General features: G+C 32.9%; 2 protein-coding genes across 2 annotated transcripts; both read left to right on the top strand.

Moving 5' to 3' along the window:
* Nucleotides 1-3,868: 3,868 nt before the first annotated feature.
* On the top strand, nt 3,869-5,348 carry LOC122604466 (ricin B-like lectin R40G3; the record flags this gene model as incomplete). The annotated part of the gene is made up of 3 exons (XM_043777360.1): nt 3,869-4,243; nt 4,364-4,486; nt 5,190-5,348. Coding segments are annotated over exons 1-3 (657 nt in total), but the record flags the coding sequence as incomplete, so codon positions are not given.
* Nucleotides 5,349-11,282: 5,934 nt separating this feature from the next.
* On the top strand, nt 11,283-12,255 carry LOC122604468 (ricin B-like lectin R40G3). The gene is made up of 3 exons (XM_043777361.1): nt 11,283-11,639; nt 11,756-11,878; nt 11,974-12,255. Exons 1-3 carry the CDS (start codon nt 11,283-11,285, stop codon nt 12,253-12,255), a joined length of 762 nt encoding a protein of 253 aa, XP_043633296.1.
* The last annotated feature ends 3,989 nt before the right edge of the window (nt 12,256-16,244 follow it).

Below are 16,244 nucleotides of genomic sequence, written 5' to 3' on the forward strand. Positions count from 1 at the left end.
GCGAACCAAAAGTTAAAAAGCAAACAAAACCGACCCAAATATTGAATCAAACTATTTTATATTTAAACTTATGGTTAGTAAATATGGTTATATACATAAAATTTTTGTTTTTTAAATGTACAAATCAAAGGCAAATATTGTATGTTTTTAGATTAGAATGTAAAAAAAAAAAACATTTCGGTTTATATAAAACTATACAAGTTTAAACACTTGAAAATGTAATCTACCAATAAACTAAAACAAAATTAAAATTGTAACACCCCAACTAGGCGGAAACACGGGACATTAATAGAAAAGCTCAGCGTGACATGGAAATTAAGTAGAGGTGCTCAATGCATTCAAAGATTGAGCAATCCATACATAATTCAAGTACAATTACAAGTTACGGATCAAATAATGCACAAGGAGCAGTGGAGCACAACACCATCAATAGTTTACAAAAGAGATAGTTCAAATGATAACTAATGATCCTAGGCATAACCCATGAACGGGTGTAATGAATCACGGATCCACAAAAGTCCAAGCTCAATCCTATCACATGCAAGACAATCATCCATCAAGTCTTTGGTTCACTTGGTTACCTAAAAAGTGTACTAAAATGCGTCAACATAAAGTTGGTGAGTTCATAGGTTTTGACTATAAGAAACATGTGTCGGGATAACAATCGTTTAACCTTGATACGAACATAATTAGATCATTAAATGATCATATAACCTTGAAACCTTGATTTGCATTGGTAAACGATCCCACAACCTAAACACCTTGATTGGGTCATTAAATGATCTCATAATTGGGATCATTTCACCAAGCCTTGAAACCTTGATTGGATCATTTAATGAACCCCATAACCTTGATACGAACGCATAACAACCATACAACCTTGATTTACAATTCAATCGAACACATGACCTTGATAACATAGCCAAACAAGCATACAACCTTGATTCACAAAACAAACGAACACATAACCTTGATAACATAGCCAAACAATCATACAACCTTGATTCACAAAGCAAACGAAACACATAACCTTGATAAACTAGCCAAACAATCATACAACCTTGATTCACAAAGCAAACGAAACACATAACGATCAGCAAACCAAGAAAACACGTTGTATACTTTTCACCCCAAGATCACATAAAGAAAAAGGGGCTACGAACTCACCTTGGCCTTGAGCGTTTGTAGAAGGTGACTAAGTGGGTAAGTAGGGAGAACAACGGTCACAAACCTATTATATCAACATTAAATCATCACATTATAGCTTACGTTACATTACAAGTCATCCTAGACCAACCCAAGACTTTACATATGGTTTTTTAACTAGTTCATCTTGGTTCTGATTTTATTCATCTTGAGTCTGATTTTGTTCATCTTGGTTCTGATTTGTTCATCTTGGTTGTGACTAGTTCATCTTGTTTAGTATTAATTCATCTTGGTTCTAGACTGTAACTAACGGTCGTTAAAAACTAACGGATCTTGGTTCTAATTTGTTCATCTTGGTTCTGAACTGTTGTCAGAATCAGTCCTGAAAACTAACGGCCGTTAAAACCTGTACCAATTCGACCCAACAACATCCAAGCTTCATTTTGACCTCAAAATCAATTAGGAGACACTTCCAAACTCATTTCCAAGCATAAATGAACATAACCCACAATACATACTTGATATATAACATCAAAACTTGTCCAAATTCGTTTTTGACCCAAATCAAAACCCTAAGAAACTCTAATTCGACCCAAAAATCGTTTTGACCATTTTGGGACCATATGGAAGTCACCAATCATGTTATCAACACATTTTGGGACAAAACCCATCATCAAAAACTCTTTCATTTCACAATCCAAGACCAATTTATACCCAAATCCACCCAAAACCCTAAATTGGCTCTAATAACTCATATTTATCTCAAATTTACTTAGGGTTGACCAAAAACAAGATTAATAACATTAAATGATGATTTTGAGTTAGAAATTACTTACCAAACCTCCACCAAGTGTTAAACCCGATTTTTGAGCAAAAAGGGAAGATTCTTGCACTTTGAAGATCCAAACTTTTGATATGTGTTAAAGATGATGATAATGATGATGTTGTTACTACAAATCTTGTTCAAGCAACAATTAATAATGCTAGAATTTAGAGAGGGGGAGTGAAGATGTGTGTATTTTTGATATTCTTGGATTTGAGAGAGAGAGAGAGAAAGGAGGAGACGATAGAATGAAATGAATGGATGGAAAGGGTGAAAGAATGGGAGGGGATAAGGTTGGGTGAGGTTGGTCAAGGATATGGGTTTGGGTCAACCCATGGGTAATTCATTCATTTAATTTAATCTAGTTATCCCACAACTAACAATTTAACATTTAATTTAAATCAATCAATAACCTTGACTAGCCCACGAAGGTAAATTAACTACAACGATCATCAATTCACATAATACCTTGAACACAATTATATCACAAGTAACTCGATCACATACTAATTAGTAAATGTTAATTAGTCGAATGTACACAAAATTAATGGGTCAACAAAAGTCAAATTTCACGAATATTATAAAAATGTTCTTGAAATGACACATGTCATAATCCTTGATCGACACATGTCCTTTTAATTTATTTATTTTATTCAATTAACTTTTTAATTAAGTGTATATAAATTCAATTTCCTTATTAGGCTTAGCATTAAACTCTAACTCTTTGCTTATAAATACAAAATACATTGTAATCCTATTTGATTGATGGTTTTCCCATTAATCAAATTGTTTCTTTTTTTTTCTCAATTCTTTAACTCATATAAATTATATTAGTTATAATAAGTTATTAACACGAAAACTTCAAAAGTTCGAGTTTACGATCTGAAATCACAAGACTATTTGTCATCATCTACTATGCATACAAGTTTCGATTTTGATGTGATTGTAAAATTTAGATTAAATCCAAAACTTTAACTAAACACATATATATTATATTTATCATTATTGTTTTATTATAATTTAGATTTGATCATTGGTTTACTTTTCATACTTACGAATTATGTATGAGACATATTCGAATTTCTTTATGATATAATCTATATAGCTATCGTATATGGTGTACGGGTAGTGAGACTAGTTAGTTAATAAAAATATCCATATGTTTTAGTTTCTCTATTATATCAGTATATCACCTACGATATGAGAATAGTTACATGCCACATCCAATTATTTTTCTGACAAAAAAGGATTGAAAATCTCAGTTGGGAACAGTCTTACCTTTTCAATTGTTACCTTCTTATAGAAAGCCAATCAAAATATATTAAATATAAATTGACTCTCGAAACAGAGGTCATGGGTTCGATCCTTATGCCCAGCAAGGCTGGAGGTCCTTTTCTACCTATGGTAGAACCTGGAAGCAGCCTCTCTACCTTTGGTAGGGGTAAGGCTGTCTACATATCAACCTCCCCCACTGTCGAAGACGGTATTGTGACCCAAAACCCGTAGAAGACGGCATTGGTAGTTACTTACTTACTTACTACCTACTTATTTTATTTTATTTATTATTATGTTTTTTTATTTTTTATGGGGAAGGAGAAACCTTTCCTAGATAGATTTGAGAAAATGAGAGGTCAGAATCCATTTAATAGATTCAAACCAAACTATCAAAAAGATATAAAACGGTAAATGATGGAGAAGGTTAAACGTCTAAAAGTTAATCTCTGGCGGTCACATTTGAAGTAGATATATCGAATTGATATATACGTAAGCAAAGACCAACCGTTAGATTTATTTATATATGAAAATGGCCAATTTAACACGGTATTAACACGATGCATTATATATATAGTTGGTTCATAGTAATTCATTGGCACTTTCATTTCCTATACTATATTAACAATGTATTGCTGTAATGGCCATAACAATCATGAACAACAACCATCCCCCCTCGCTAATTTGCCACTTCTTCGGTGCAACCATCATTATTCACCAGCTGGTATTGATCAGTTAAATGATAATGGAAGACGTAGCGGAGGTGTTTGGATATACTTTTGTTTCAAATGTATGATGAACTCATCATCATCTGCCCGTCTCAACCTGCATCAACAACCATATGTTTCTCATGAGAAAAAAGTCCCGGAAAAGTTATGTAGTCATCGTACAGATGATATACCAACCGTTCGGGTTTATTGCAAGGCCAAAACTGATTACTCTCTCGCCGCCGGTGATGGTAAAGTCATTCTTGCACCATCTAACCCTCTTGATCCTCATCAGGTACATTTTTCATAATCCATTATATGTTAGAGTGCAAATTTTTCACATTGTGTATTTTTGCCTTAAATATTATAGTCAACGTTCGTAGCGTTTCATCAATTTATTCGGACTTTCAAGCAGCATTGGATCAAAGATGAGACATTTGGGAAAGATGTCAAGGATGAAGAAGGCTTTTCATCTTTTGCTTTGGTGAATAAAGCTACTGGCCATGCCATGAGACACTCCACTGGTGTAAAGTATCTGGTATATATATACATATATATGTTCAATAAATGTATATATAGAGAGAGATCAAAAGATTGGGCGAAGATGTGCGTGTCTAAATTGAGTGTAAAATCCATCACATACTAATTTTTTATCCATAAAAATATGGGGCCAATCATATTATTCTACATTTAACTTAGGTCTCTACAGCACATACTCAGTTTTCTGAAATATATGTCCTATGAATTACTATAACATATATGTATTTATGACTTGTAGTGATATTTGTTATATTAATATACGAGAGCAGGGATCCGCGCGTTGCCCGGTGAGACGATGGGGTGATAGGTCATAGAGTGTGGTAGCCAAATGCCTTAGCCGTACGGGCTCCGCCCTCGTATTTAAAAATTCGTCGAAAGTATATCGAATGACAACTCTAATGAAAGAGCATGAAATTTTAAGAACACCCATATAATTTTTATAATTTATCGATGCACGGTTTTTGAGATAAAAGATTTTGAATGAATTGAAGGAACAAATGATTTATGGAGGAGAGAGAAAACAAATGATTGGTTGAGATGAGGAGAGAAAAGGGGTTTTAGGTAAATATAGAATTGATATATGAGCATTTTGAGAAAGTAAATGTTGAAATTTAAAATGTAAACAGGGGAGATCTGCTTTATAATATAGTATAGATATAGATATAGATATTTATGACTTGACTATTGATGTTTTCTTTTAGGTTCAGTTAAAGGAATGCAACCTTAAAAAACTAGACAAGTCTCTTCTTTGGACTATGGGCAAGAATTTAGGTGACGGTTATAGGCCGCTTAGAGCAGTTGACAACATTAGCCTGAATCTAGATTTATTTGGTGTCAAGGAAGGCGGCCGGGTTAAGGTTCATGATGCTGTTGTTGTGTGGGAATTGCCAGCATTTAACAGCGATGACCAAAAGTGGACCGTTGTTCACTTCTGTAAGTTTCGAAACTACATTCTTGCATAACTAGCACTTTTTATCTACGTACAGTACAAACTTTTAATCATTAAGAATATTTTCCATAAAAAAGCAAAAAAAAAAAAAAAAAGACACATATATGCGCAATTTCACATGAAAATAATCTTTGGAAAGAATGACCTTTTTAATGTGTTGAAAAGTTCTTCAGTCATCTCACAAAGTGTTTGTTGTTTTTGGTAAGCTTTTTTAATTCTTGCAGAACTAAAATTACTGTTTTAACAAAATTCTGATATTAAATGGTTTGTGCAGGATATCACGCGTCTCATGCGAAGCTGTTATAAATATTATACATCAGGCGGATACATGTATTGTTATTTTGCTTTCGTGTGTTACAGCGTGTTATTTTGTGGTTGTTATATCTCTATGTTTTGTTTGAAATACTGCCTGCTTTATTTGTATTTCATTTCATGTACCTCCCAATTATGTTGGTTTTGTTATTGTATTTTTGTCCTGCATGCAAACGTGATGGTTGCCCTGCTATTTTATTTCCCAATTCCCATAACTAGCATTAACCAACAGATTAACCATTTTCCCTTTCATTAGGAAAAATAGTATAACGTATATTAACCAACAATTTTACAGTTTTAAAAGGTTAAATTATTTATGCATAAGAAATTAGGAAAAAAACTGCTCAGCCCTAATATTTCGTCGACGGTGTATGAATGTGGTCAAAATGTTGTCACACCTTACCTCTAACTAAGTAGAAAGACTGCTTTCATTTTCTACCTCTCTAACTTTTGCATGGGATGAGGATCGAACCCATGACCTTTATTTTCAGAGACTAGGTTATTTACCACTGATCCAACCATCATGCTCATTTAATGATCACAACCACCATTTGTTAAAATCAAAATACAAATGTCGAACATAGAACCTTAATTTAAAAGTTGATTTTGATTCGAAGGGGCTCAGTTAGCTTCATGATACTTTATGAGTTGGAAAATTATGAATAGGAGCATCGATATATTTACATTATATATAATAAAGTCTTAAATTCTTTAAAAAAAAAAAAGAACTATTAGATGAGTTTAAACTTTTAGTTATTAAAATAGATTTATTTTAAGAAAATTTTAGGATAATATTCATACGGATTTTAAGTTTGCTTAACTACATTTAACTAATTATTTAAAATGAAATATGATGATGTTCCTAAACAAATAGAATAAAAATAAATCAATTAACAAAAAAAAAAAAAAAACAACTAATCAAAAATTCAAAGTGTTAAATTCTTATAGAGGCCAGTTAAGAGAATTAATATCCTTTCTTAGTTATATAATAAAGAGATGAGCTTCTTTCACAAATTTATCTTTCACTAAATTTATTGATAAAATTAATTTATGACTTATAAAAATACTAAAAAATTCATTAGTTTATATATTGATTAAATTAATTTATAGCCTGATTTTTTTTTGGTTATATTCACTATTCATTATCGCCAATTGTTTTCAGTACTTTCGGTGTTGTAAAACTGATTTTTTCAACATTAATGCGTAGATTCGATTACATGTAATCAACTTTTTTAAATATATATTGATATTGATTTTACAACATATTAGGAGCTTCACTTGTATTTAGTTTCATATACAATCATCATAAATATCAGATCAATAAATAAGACAAATATCAATATATCAGAATATTATCAAAAATATATAAAAACATCTTTAATTCTACTACGTCTATAGATATATTACTTACATTTAATTAATATTTCATCATTGAATATGAGCCGTTTGAATGACAATGATGATTCAATTGAGTTTGGTGGTTCATTGTTAAATTCTTTAACTTTGGAATATTTGACCAGCATTCGTGTCTCAAAAGGTGAATTATTGGGGATTGGATGGGTTTCAATTAAGATTTTTGGGTTTTAATCAAAGATTTTTTAATTTTTTATATAATTTGTAGTATAGTTTATAGATCTTAATTTTGATTATAAATTCCATAGTACTTAATAAAAAATTGTTTATTTGTACATCAAATCATTTTAGCACACTACAAATTATATTGCATTTGTTCACATTTTTAGTTAGTGTGAACAAATTAAAAATTTTGTTACGCTTTGTTGTATGTAAAAATATATAGAATTAAAAGTGTGTAAAAATTTCTACACACTAAAAAGTGTGTAGAATTAAAATAGTGTGAACTTTCATAATTATTTTGTCACACCCCATTTGTTCATGCTAACTTTTTAGTTAACGTAGACAAATTATGTGTTACAAAATAATTATGAAAGTTCACACTACAAAGTGTGAACTTTTAGTTTTATACACTTTTTAGTGTCGGAAATTTATACACACTTTTATTTCTGTATAATTTTACACACAAAAAAGCGTGACAAAATTTTTAATTTGTTCATACTCGATTAAAAGTGTGGACAAATGCAATATTGTTTGTAGTGGCATGATACGAATTAACTTGACATATCTTGTATCATGATACAAATATATTTGTTATTTTACAATATCATAAAATAATAATACATGCATTAAGTTATATATTAGTTATATATATTTACTCACGTTAGGCGGGACAATAATATAGGTTTTAGGTAAATGAAATTAATAATCACTTCTATTTATACATTTATATTTACTTACCGTCTCTCTATATACATATATATATATATATTTACTAGGTTTTTTACCAGCACGATGTGCGGTAGTTATATTAGTTTTTTAAAACCTTTAATATTGGCTTTAATAAATTTACAATGAGCTACATTTAAATACCAAAATACTGAAATAGTATGCAATTTAATCTAATACTTAAGTCATTTTTGATAGTCGCATCCATAAAAAAAACATGCTTGGATGAATGGACAAAGAGCATATTATATTAGATACAAAATGAATAGCTAAAACAAATGAAAAAAAAATCTAAAGTTTAAATATATTTTTTTTTGTAAAGATTATAATAACAATAATATATAATTTATAATTAAAATGCATTAAGATGAGCATAAATGAAAAAATCATCAAACAATGAAAATCGATAGTATACATTTAATGAAACGCTTAATATGTAAACGAATGAGTTAATGGAATGGATCAAAACAAAAGAAGAAAGAGATTATATTAACCATTATCATAAAATTCAAAAAAAGATAAAAAAAAATTAAACCAAAAATTGTACATCATTTTTTTTAGTAATATGAACGAAAGAATTAACATAACTCTTTCAGAAAATTATGCTATTATACAAAGCTCTTAACTCATATAAGACGAATATAATTTAGTGGTGATAAAAAAGCTTATAAACTTTAAATATTGCCATTAATGAGAATTCCAACTAACCAACGACCTGAACAAACTTTCATATAATCACCATTAAAAAAACGAAAGGAACCTCATATAAATGTTGAATAAAAAAGATAATGAAATATCATTAGGTATAACGTGATTTTTTAAACTAAAGAGAAGATATCATTTTATCTAATGAGAAGATCTTAGATTCTTACAATATATTTATTTATTTATTTATTTTAACATATATACCTTCATTTGTTTTCTAAATATATAGTTTATTTAAAGAAAAATATGGAGTTGACACATAGGATAAAATCTTATGTGGCAATTTTTTAAATTAGTTTTAGATTGTAAGAGGGCTTTAAAATGCTTGGTTAACTATTGTTTTATAAGAGTTATAGATATATATATTTTGTGTTAAGAGATGTAAAAACAAAAGTTTATAATGTTTAAATACAAAAAAAAGTTTAATATACATATATAGTAGTATGTTATTTATTTGCTTTTTTTAAATAATACAAAAATAGGATCGAGTATAATCTTTTTATGGTAAAGGTTTTGAATTTTTCTAAGGCTAGTCCGTCACAGTTAACATAAACGAGCATGGTACCCGCGCGTTGCGACGGATACCATAGATACGGCATCTCAAGTCGTGACTATCGAAAATAGTGTAAGAGGGCAATCCACATACAAAAACAACTTTGATGATAAATCCACATACAAAATGAATTAGGATAAGTTATGAATCAACCTTAGGTGGTAAAATGAATGTACCTAAGCATAAAATGAATCAACCTTGGGTGATAAATCCACGTACAAAAACAACTTAGAGAATTTAAGAACACATGAAGTTAGGAAAAAAAAAGAAATTCGCAGCCTTCTTTTCTTCATTTGTTAGCAGCCGGTGATCAACAACTAAAACATGGTTTTGTAACATTCATCGACAATTGTCCTTCCTGTAATCAACAAACACGAAAAATTTATAAACATTCAGGAAACTCAACAGTTAAAACTTATCAGTATCCTGTAATGGTCATCCACATCAAAACTGATATGATTCAGGAAATAGGGAGTATAAAATGCTAATGGCCAAGTACAACATATTGTCAAGTGAAAAGGATCTTTCATGTCAAAATCTTAGAGAAGCTGCATGAAGCAGTATAAAAAGCTCTTTGAGAATACTGAATGAAGCAGTCCCTATATACTTTTACTCACACATGTACATCACAGGATACAATAAAGGAGAAATTGATGATCATTCTCGAAAAGGCAAGCGGTCAAGAGGGTCGGAGAATGAAAGTAATAGAAAAGAAGGTGCTGGCTCTTACATTATAATAGATGATAGATTACCTCAACAGAAAGTGAAGAGGAAGATGCACCGGAGGGAGCAGCCATGGAAGGAGTAACTGGTATCTGTAAGACAAAATAAACTCATAGAATAATCTCGAAGTGAATAGGATAATCTCGAAGTGAAGAGGATGCATTGTTTACAAAAAAAAAAAACAAACAGAATCAGTTACCTCAACAGGAAGTGAAGAGGATGCACCACAAGGAGCAACGGTGGAAGGAGTAACCGGTAATATTGGAGAATATGTCACAAGCGGTGCCGACAGAGACAACCCGGTTGTTGCGCTAATGACACCACTTGAAATCTGCGATGTGGGCGAAGCATTTGCGGTGATCAAAACAGCAGCATTGGTTGGAGCATCGAATGGAGATGTGGATTTTATTCTCAGTGACCGAAATAGTAGAAGTTGCAATGGATGTGATATGAGGGAGGGAGAAGAAGGGTGTATTTATAAGGGGAGATATGGGGAGAATAAGGGGTAGTATAGAAGTCCAGGATCTTTTGGGAGAAGCAAAATCAATAATTAGGGCAGCCATGGATAAACTAAAGAGAGACAAATAGTTACAGGTATATTTATTAGGAGGGAAAGAGAAAGAGAAGAGAAGAGGCGTGAGTGATTGAAGATGAGCGTGACTTATTTTTCGTTCCCCAGGCATATTATGAATTTATTAAGAGAGGAGAAGAGGAGATATTTATTAGGAGAGGAGAAGAGGAGATTTTTATTAGGAGAGGAGAGGACGGCTATATTAAAGGAGTAAGAAGGGTAAAACTGTAAAATCGCGTGTCCCAAATTTGTTAACATTTCAACAAGGGCCCATAATTTTTATAAAGGAGTAAGATAAGAAGTAAGATTACTTGCTTGTATTTTGTTTTGTTGGACGATTATATATATGGAGTATACATTAATATTTTTTTCGTATTTGATATATTTTATTCTATTATATATTTTTGTTTATGGAGAAGGAGAAACTTTGCCAAGCCACTCAGCTTTGAGATAATGAAAAGTCACAAACCATTTTGAAAGAGAAGATTAAACGTCAGGCGGTCACATTTAAAAGAGAATGGATCTAAAGTTTAAACTAACTAAACCAACGGTTAACATGGCCAAATATTTGACTATAAATACTACTCGTGGTAAATAACTTAACACGCCCAATAGTTGGATCGTATATAGTTCAACATAGTCACTTTCATTTTCTACGATATATATAACAATATAACAATATGTATTGTTGTAATGGCTGTCATACTGATCATCATCAAGATGATAACAATGAACAACAACCAATTATTCTATGCAACCCAGGAAACCATCAGCTTGAAGCATCACCAAGTGATAGGCCATTTAATAATGCCGGAGTTTGGATTTACTTTTGTTTCCGATGTATGATGAGCTCATCAGCTAGTAGTCTCAACCTGCCCCCACCATATGTTTCAGATGAGAAAAAACCCCCCGGAAAGTATACTACAGATGATAAACCAACAGTTCGGGTTTATTGCAAAGCTAAAACCGATTACTCTCTCACCAATCGTGATGGTCAAGTAGTTCTTGCACCCTCTAACCCTTTTGATCCTCATCAGGTACATAATAATAATAATAATAATAATAATAATAATCTGTTATTTACAAGTTATTATCGTCAGCATGTTCTGTTTTATCATTTTAATTATTTGACTGACCGGTTTTATTTTAACAGCACTGGGTCAAAGAAGAGAAATTTGGGAAAGATGTCAAGGATGAAGAAGGATTTTCTGCTTTTGCTTTGGTGAATAAAGCTACTGGCCTTGCTTTGAAACAATCTATTGGTGTGTCGTATGCGGTATATATACATACATACTCTATATATGAATTCTATAACACTGCTATATATTTCATAAGAGTGTTTAATTGTGTATATTGATGATTTTTTTTCAGGTTCAACTCAAGGAATACAACCCCATCAATAAACTTGACAAGTCCCTTCTTTGGACTATGGGCAGGAATGTAGGTGACGGTTATAGGGCAGTCAGGGCGGTGGACAACATAGGCCTGAATTTGGATGGGTATCATAGTATTAAAGACAATGGTAGAGTTAAAGATGGCACCAAAATTATTCTGTGGCAATGGAATCAAGGTGATCACCAACAGTGGACTATTGCCCATTATTGTAAGTTTTTCAACCAAAAAACTTGCATTCAAACTACTATTCTTGTATAACTTGCATCTTATTTGTCTTTACAATGTTTTCCCATACTATATCATATGCAAAAAAAGAACCCGGCCCGTAAGGAGGATATCTGAATTTTTAGGTTTTCAAACTAGTTTTATTCTATGGTTCTTAAGATTAGAAAAAAATGGTTAGGAATAGCAATGTTTTTTCTTGTAAAAAAACGTTACTAAAGTTAAATGATAGACTCATCATTTTTAGTGTGGTATGGGCGTATGGTTCATTTTGTATTGAAATTCTTTTCCTTCATGCCACAAGGTATACTTATTATCGGTAAGTAGGCTCCGTTTACTTTTTACGTAATAAACTTAATAATTAAGTTAAATTTTATATTTTTTTTTTGACTTAATAAACAAGAATAATCGTCAATTTTGTATATTTTATTTAAGATACAGATATTACTATACATTTAGTCACTTAATACGCCCAGTATTTAACGGGTGGCCTTAAGCCTTTTTTTGCATAACTATGTGTTCTCACAATATTATATGGTTTTTCTTTATGCAGGATTTTATGCCTTATGTGTTTTGTTCATCAGTCAGATTTCATATGTATCGCGTGTAGTGTCACAACTTTTATTTCATCAAGCGGATTTCAATTCATATGTATTGTCGTTTTACATTGGCGTTACAACTTTGTTTTGTGGTTGTTATATCTCAAAGTTTTGCTGAAATAGTACTGCCTGTATTTTCCTTTCATTTATCTTCCAATTATGATCCTTTTGTTATTGTATAAGTATATTATGCTTGCTCTGTAAGTATACTTTAATTTTGCATAACTAACATTTAACGATTCACCATTTTCCATTTCAAAAGAGAATCAGAACAGCATTAACAACAATTTTACACAAATCTTTACAGAAATGTGCAGATTTTTAATTGGTTAAGTTATTTAACTAATTTTCTGTAAAATAGGTATTTGAATAAGAAAGAAGGTATTAAAGTTTCTATTAGGAAAGTAGGTATTAAAGCTTCTATTAGGGATCTGTGGTGCTTGTGAAAAAGGCAAATGCCATAGAGCTACTTTTAAAACTAAACAAGCCAACTCTGTTAAGAGTTGTTTTCACCTTCATCACATGGACCTTTTTGGTCCAGTGAATGTCCAAAGTCTAAAGGGTAGCAGATACACTTTAGTGATTGTGGATGAATATTCACGATATACTTGGACAATTTTCCTTAATTCCAAGAGTGATGCTGCTGATGAAATCATCAAATTCATCAAGAAAATGGAAAATCTCAACAGCATAAGGGTCAAAGAACTCAGAAGTGATCATGGCACTGAGTTTAGAAATCACACTCTTGAAACTTTTTGCGCTGATCAAGGGATCTCACAAAACTTCTCTTCCACTAGAACTCCTGAGCAAAACGGTGTTGCTGAAAGGAGAAATAGAACTCTTATAGAGGCAGCACGCACTATGCTCAGTGAGTCCTCTCTTCCCAGTAGGTTTTGGGATGAAGCAGTCAACACTGCTTGTCACACCCAAAATAGATGTCTTATTGTCAAAAGACATGACAAAACTGCTTATGAAGTTTTAAGAGGAAAGAAACCTCAAATCAAATACTTTCATGTATTTGGATGTCCTGTCTTTATTCCAAATAATAAGGATCATTTAGGAAAATTTGATCCTAAAGCTGATGATGGTTATTTTGTTGGATACTCTTCTATTAGCAAAGCTTTTAGAGTATTCAATACTCGTCTTCAAAAAGTGGATGAATCAATTCATGTCACTTTTGATGAAAGCTTTTCTGCTCTTAGAGATATCCAACCATCTTCCTCTGTAGAGATCTTCAATGAGTTCATTAATCCTCCTATGGAGGATGCTGACTCATATGTCGATGCTTCTTGCTCGCCTCCTCTTGATCAGCAACTCACTGAGGATAGTTCAGCAGACCCTGAGTTGGAGCAAGTTGCTGCTCATATCTATACGATTGAGCCAGTTGAGCCTACCTTAAGGTCAATCCATGCAGCATCAGCCAAACCTAGATCACTGGCTGATGATGTGCAAGTTGATGACTCTGCTGATGAAGAGTTTCATGATGCTTCAGCTTACACTGAAGACATAGTGTGTGCTGATGACCCCATCATTGATAACTTAAATCAGACAATTGGCTCCACTGATCAAGCTTCTCTTGATCCTTCAATAACCATTGATTTCTCCTCTTATTCTTCTCCTGCTGATCCCTCACAAATATCTTCAGCTGCCACTCTAGGTTCATCAAGTGTTCCATCACTTAAATGGACTTCAAGTCATCCTGCTCACCAGATTATTGGTGACCCTCAGCAGGGCATTGTGACTAGATCAGCGACTAGAAACACATGTCTTTATGTTAATTTCTTGTCAATGATAACTCCTAAGAATATTGGAGAAGCCATGGTTGACCCATCTTTGGTTGCTGCCATGCAAGAAGAACTAACTCAATTCAAAAGACAACATGTTTGGTTTTTAGTTCCTCTTCCTCCTGGCAAAGAACCCATTGGAACTAAGTGGGTTTATAGGAATAAAATGGATGAAGATGGTGTTGTTGTACGCAACAAGGCTAGGCTGGTGGCACAAGGTTATCTTCAAGAAGAAGGAGTTGACTTTGATGAAACCTTTGCTCCAGTGGCCAGATTAGAAGCCATACGCTTATTCTTGGCACATGCTGCTTATCGAGACTTCAAGGTCTATCAAATGGATGTTAAGAGTGCCTTCCTAAATGGAAAACTCGATGAAGAAGTCTATGTCGAGCAGCCACCTGGTTTTGAAGATCCAGCCAATTCACATCATGTTTATCGTCTCTATAAGGCCTTATACGGTTTTAAACAAGCCCCCAGGGCTTGGTACGACACTCTCTCAGAATTTCTTTTCTCTAACAACTTTCAGCGAGGATCCATTGATAGCACTCTTTTCATCTTTCGAAAAGGTGCTCATATACTATATGTCCAAATTTATGTTGATGACATTATCTTTGGATCCTCGAGCACTAAACTATGCAAAAAGTTTAGCTCTCTAATGTCATCTCACTTTGAAATGAGTATGATGGGAGAATTAACCTTCTTTCTTGGGTTGCAAATACGTCAGCTCACTGATGGTATTTTTATCAACCAGGAAAAGTATATCCGAGACATGTTGGCTACGTTTGATATGTCTGACATTTCTCCAAAGCCAACCCCCATGTCTCCTCCCAATAATCTCCATGCTGATCCTGATGGTAAGCATGTGAACCCCACTCACTATCGTGGGATGATTGGCTCGCTAATGTATCTTACAGCGAGTCGTCCTGATATCATGTTTGCTACTTGCTTATGTGCAAGATATCAAGCATCTCCTCGAGAGTCTCATCTTCTTGCTGTCAAACGCATCTTCAAATATCTGAAGGGCACTATGACCTTAGGTCTTTGGTCTCCCAGGGAGTCAAATTTTGATCTTGTTGCGTACTCTGACTCTGACTATGCTGGTTGCATGTTAGATCGTAAGAGTACCAGTAGAGGATGTCAACTGTTGGGGAGGAGATTAACTAGTTGGTCTAGTAAGAAACAGCACACAGTGTCCATCTCCACTGCTGAAGCAGAATATGTGTCGGCAGCGAGTTGCTGTGCACAAGTCCTCTGGATGAAACACCAACTCGCTGACTATGATTTAGATTACACTAAGATTCCCATTATATGTGACAACACAAGTGCGATTGCTATCACACATAATCCTGTTCAACATTCCAAAACCAAACACATAGACATTAGGTATCATTTCATACGTGACCACGTCATGAAAGGGGATGTTGAAATTTATTTCATCCCCACTGATGATCAACTCGCTGACATCTTCACAAAACCCTTAGATGAGAAGAGATTTAAAGATCTTGTCAGCGGGTTGGGAATGTTGAATGGTGACTCAACTATCTAACTTACATGTCATGTGTAAGCTTACTTGGTGTCAGCAAGTTTAAGTTTGTCTTACTTGCGATAAAAACAAAATAAAGGCAATGGAAAGCCAAAAGTT

The sequence above is a fragment of the Erigeron canadensis genome, chromosome 6, assembly GCF_010389155.1.
Source record: "Erigeron canadensis isolate Cc75 chromosome 6, C_canadensis_v1, whole genome shotgun sequence".
NCBI lineage: Eukaryota > Viridiplantae > Streptophyta > Magnoliopsida > Asterales > Asteraceae > Erigeron > Erigeron canadensis.

Bases quoted from the DNA above. Each gene is read 5' to 3' on its own strand.
- LOC122604468 (XM_043777361.1), top strand. From the start codon at position 11,283: ATGTATTGTTGTAATGGCTGTCATACTGATCATCATCAAGATGATAAC. The intron at 11,640-11,755 runs GTACATAATAAT...TTATTTTAACAG, and splicing joins ACCCTTTTGATCCTCATCAG to CACTGGGTCAAAGAAGAGAA. The intron at 11,879-11,973 runs GTATATATACAT...ATTTTTTTTCAG, and splicing joins CTATTGGTGTGTCGTATGCG to GTTCAACTCAAGGAATACAA.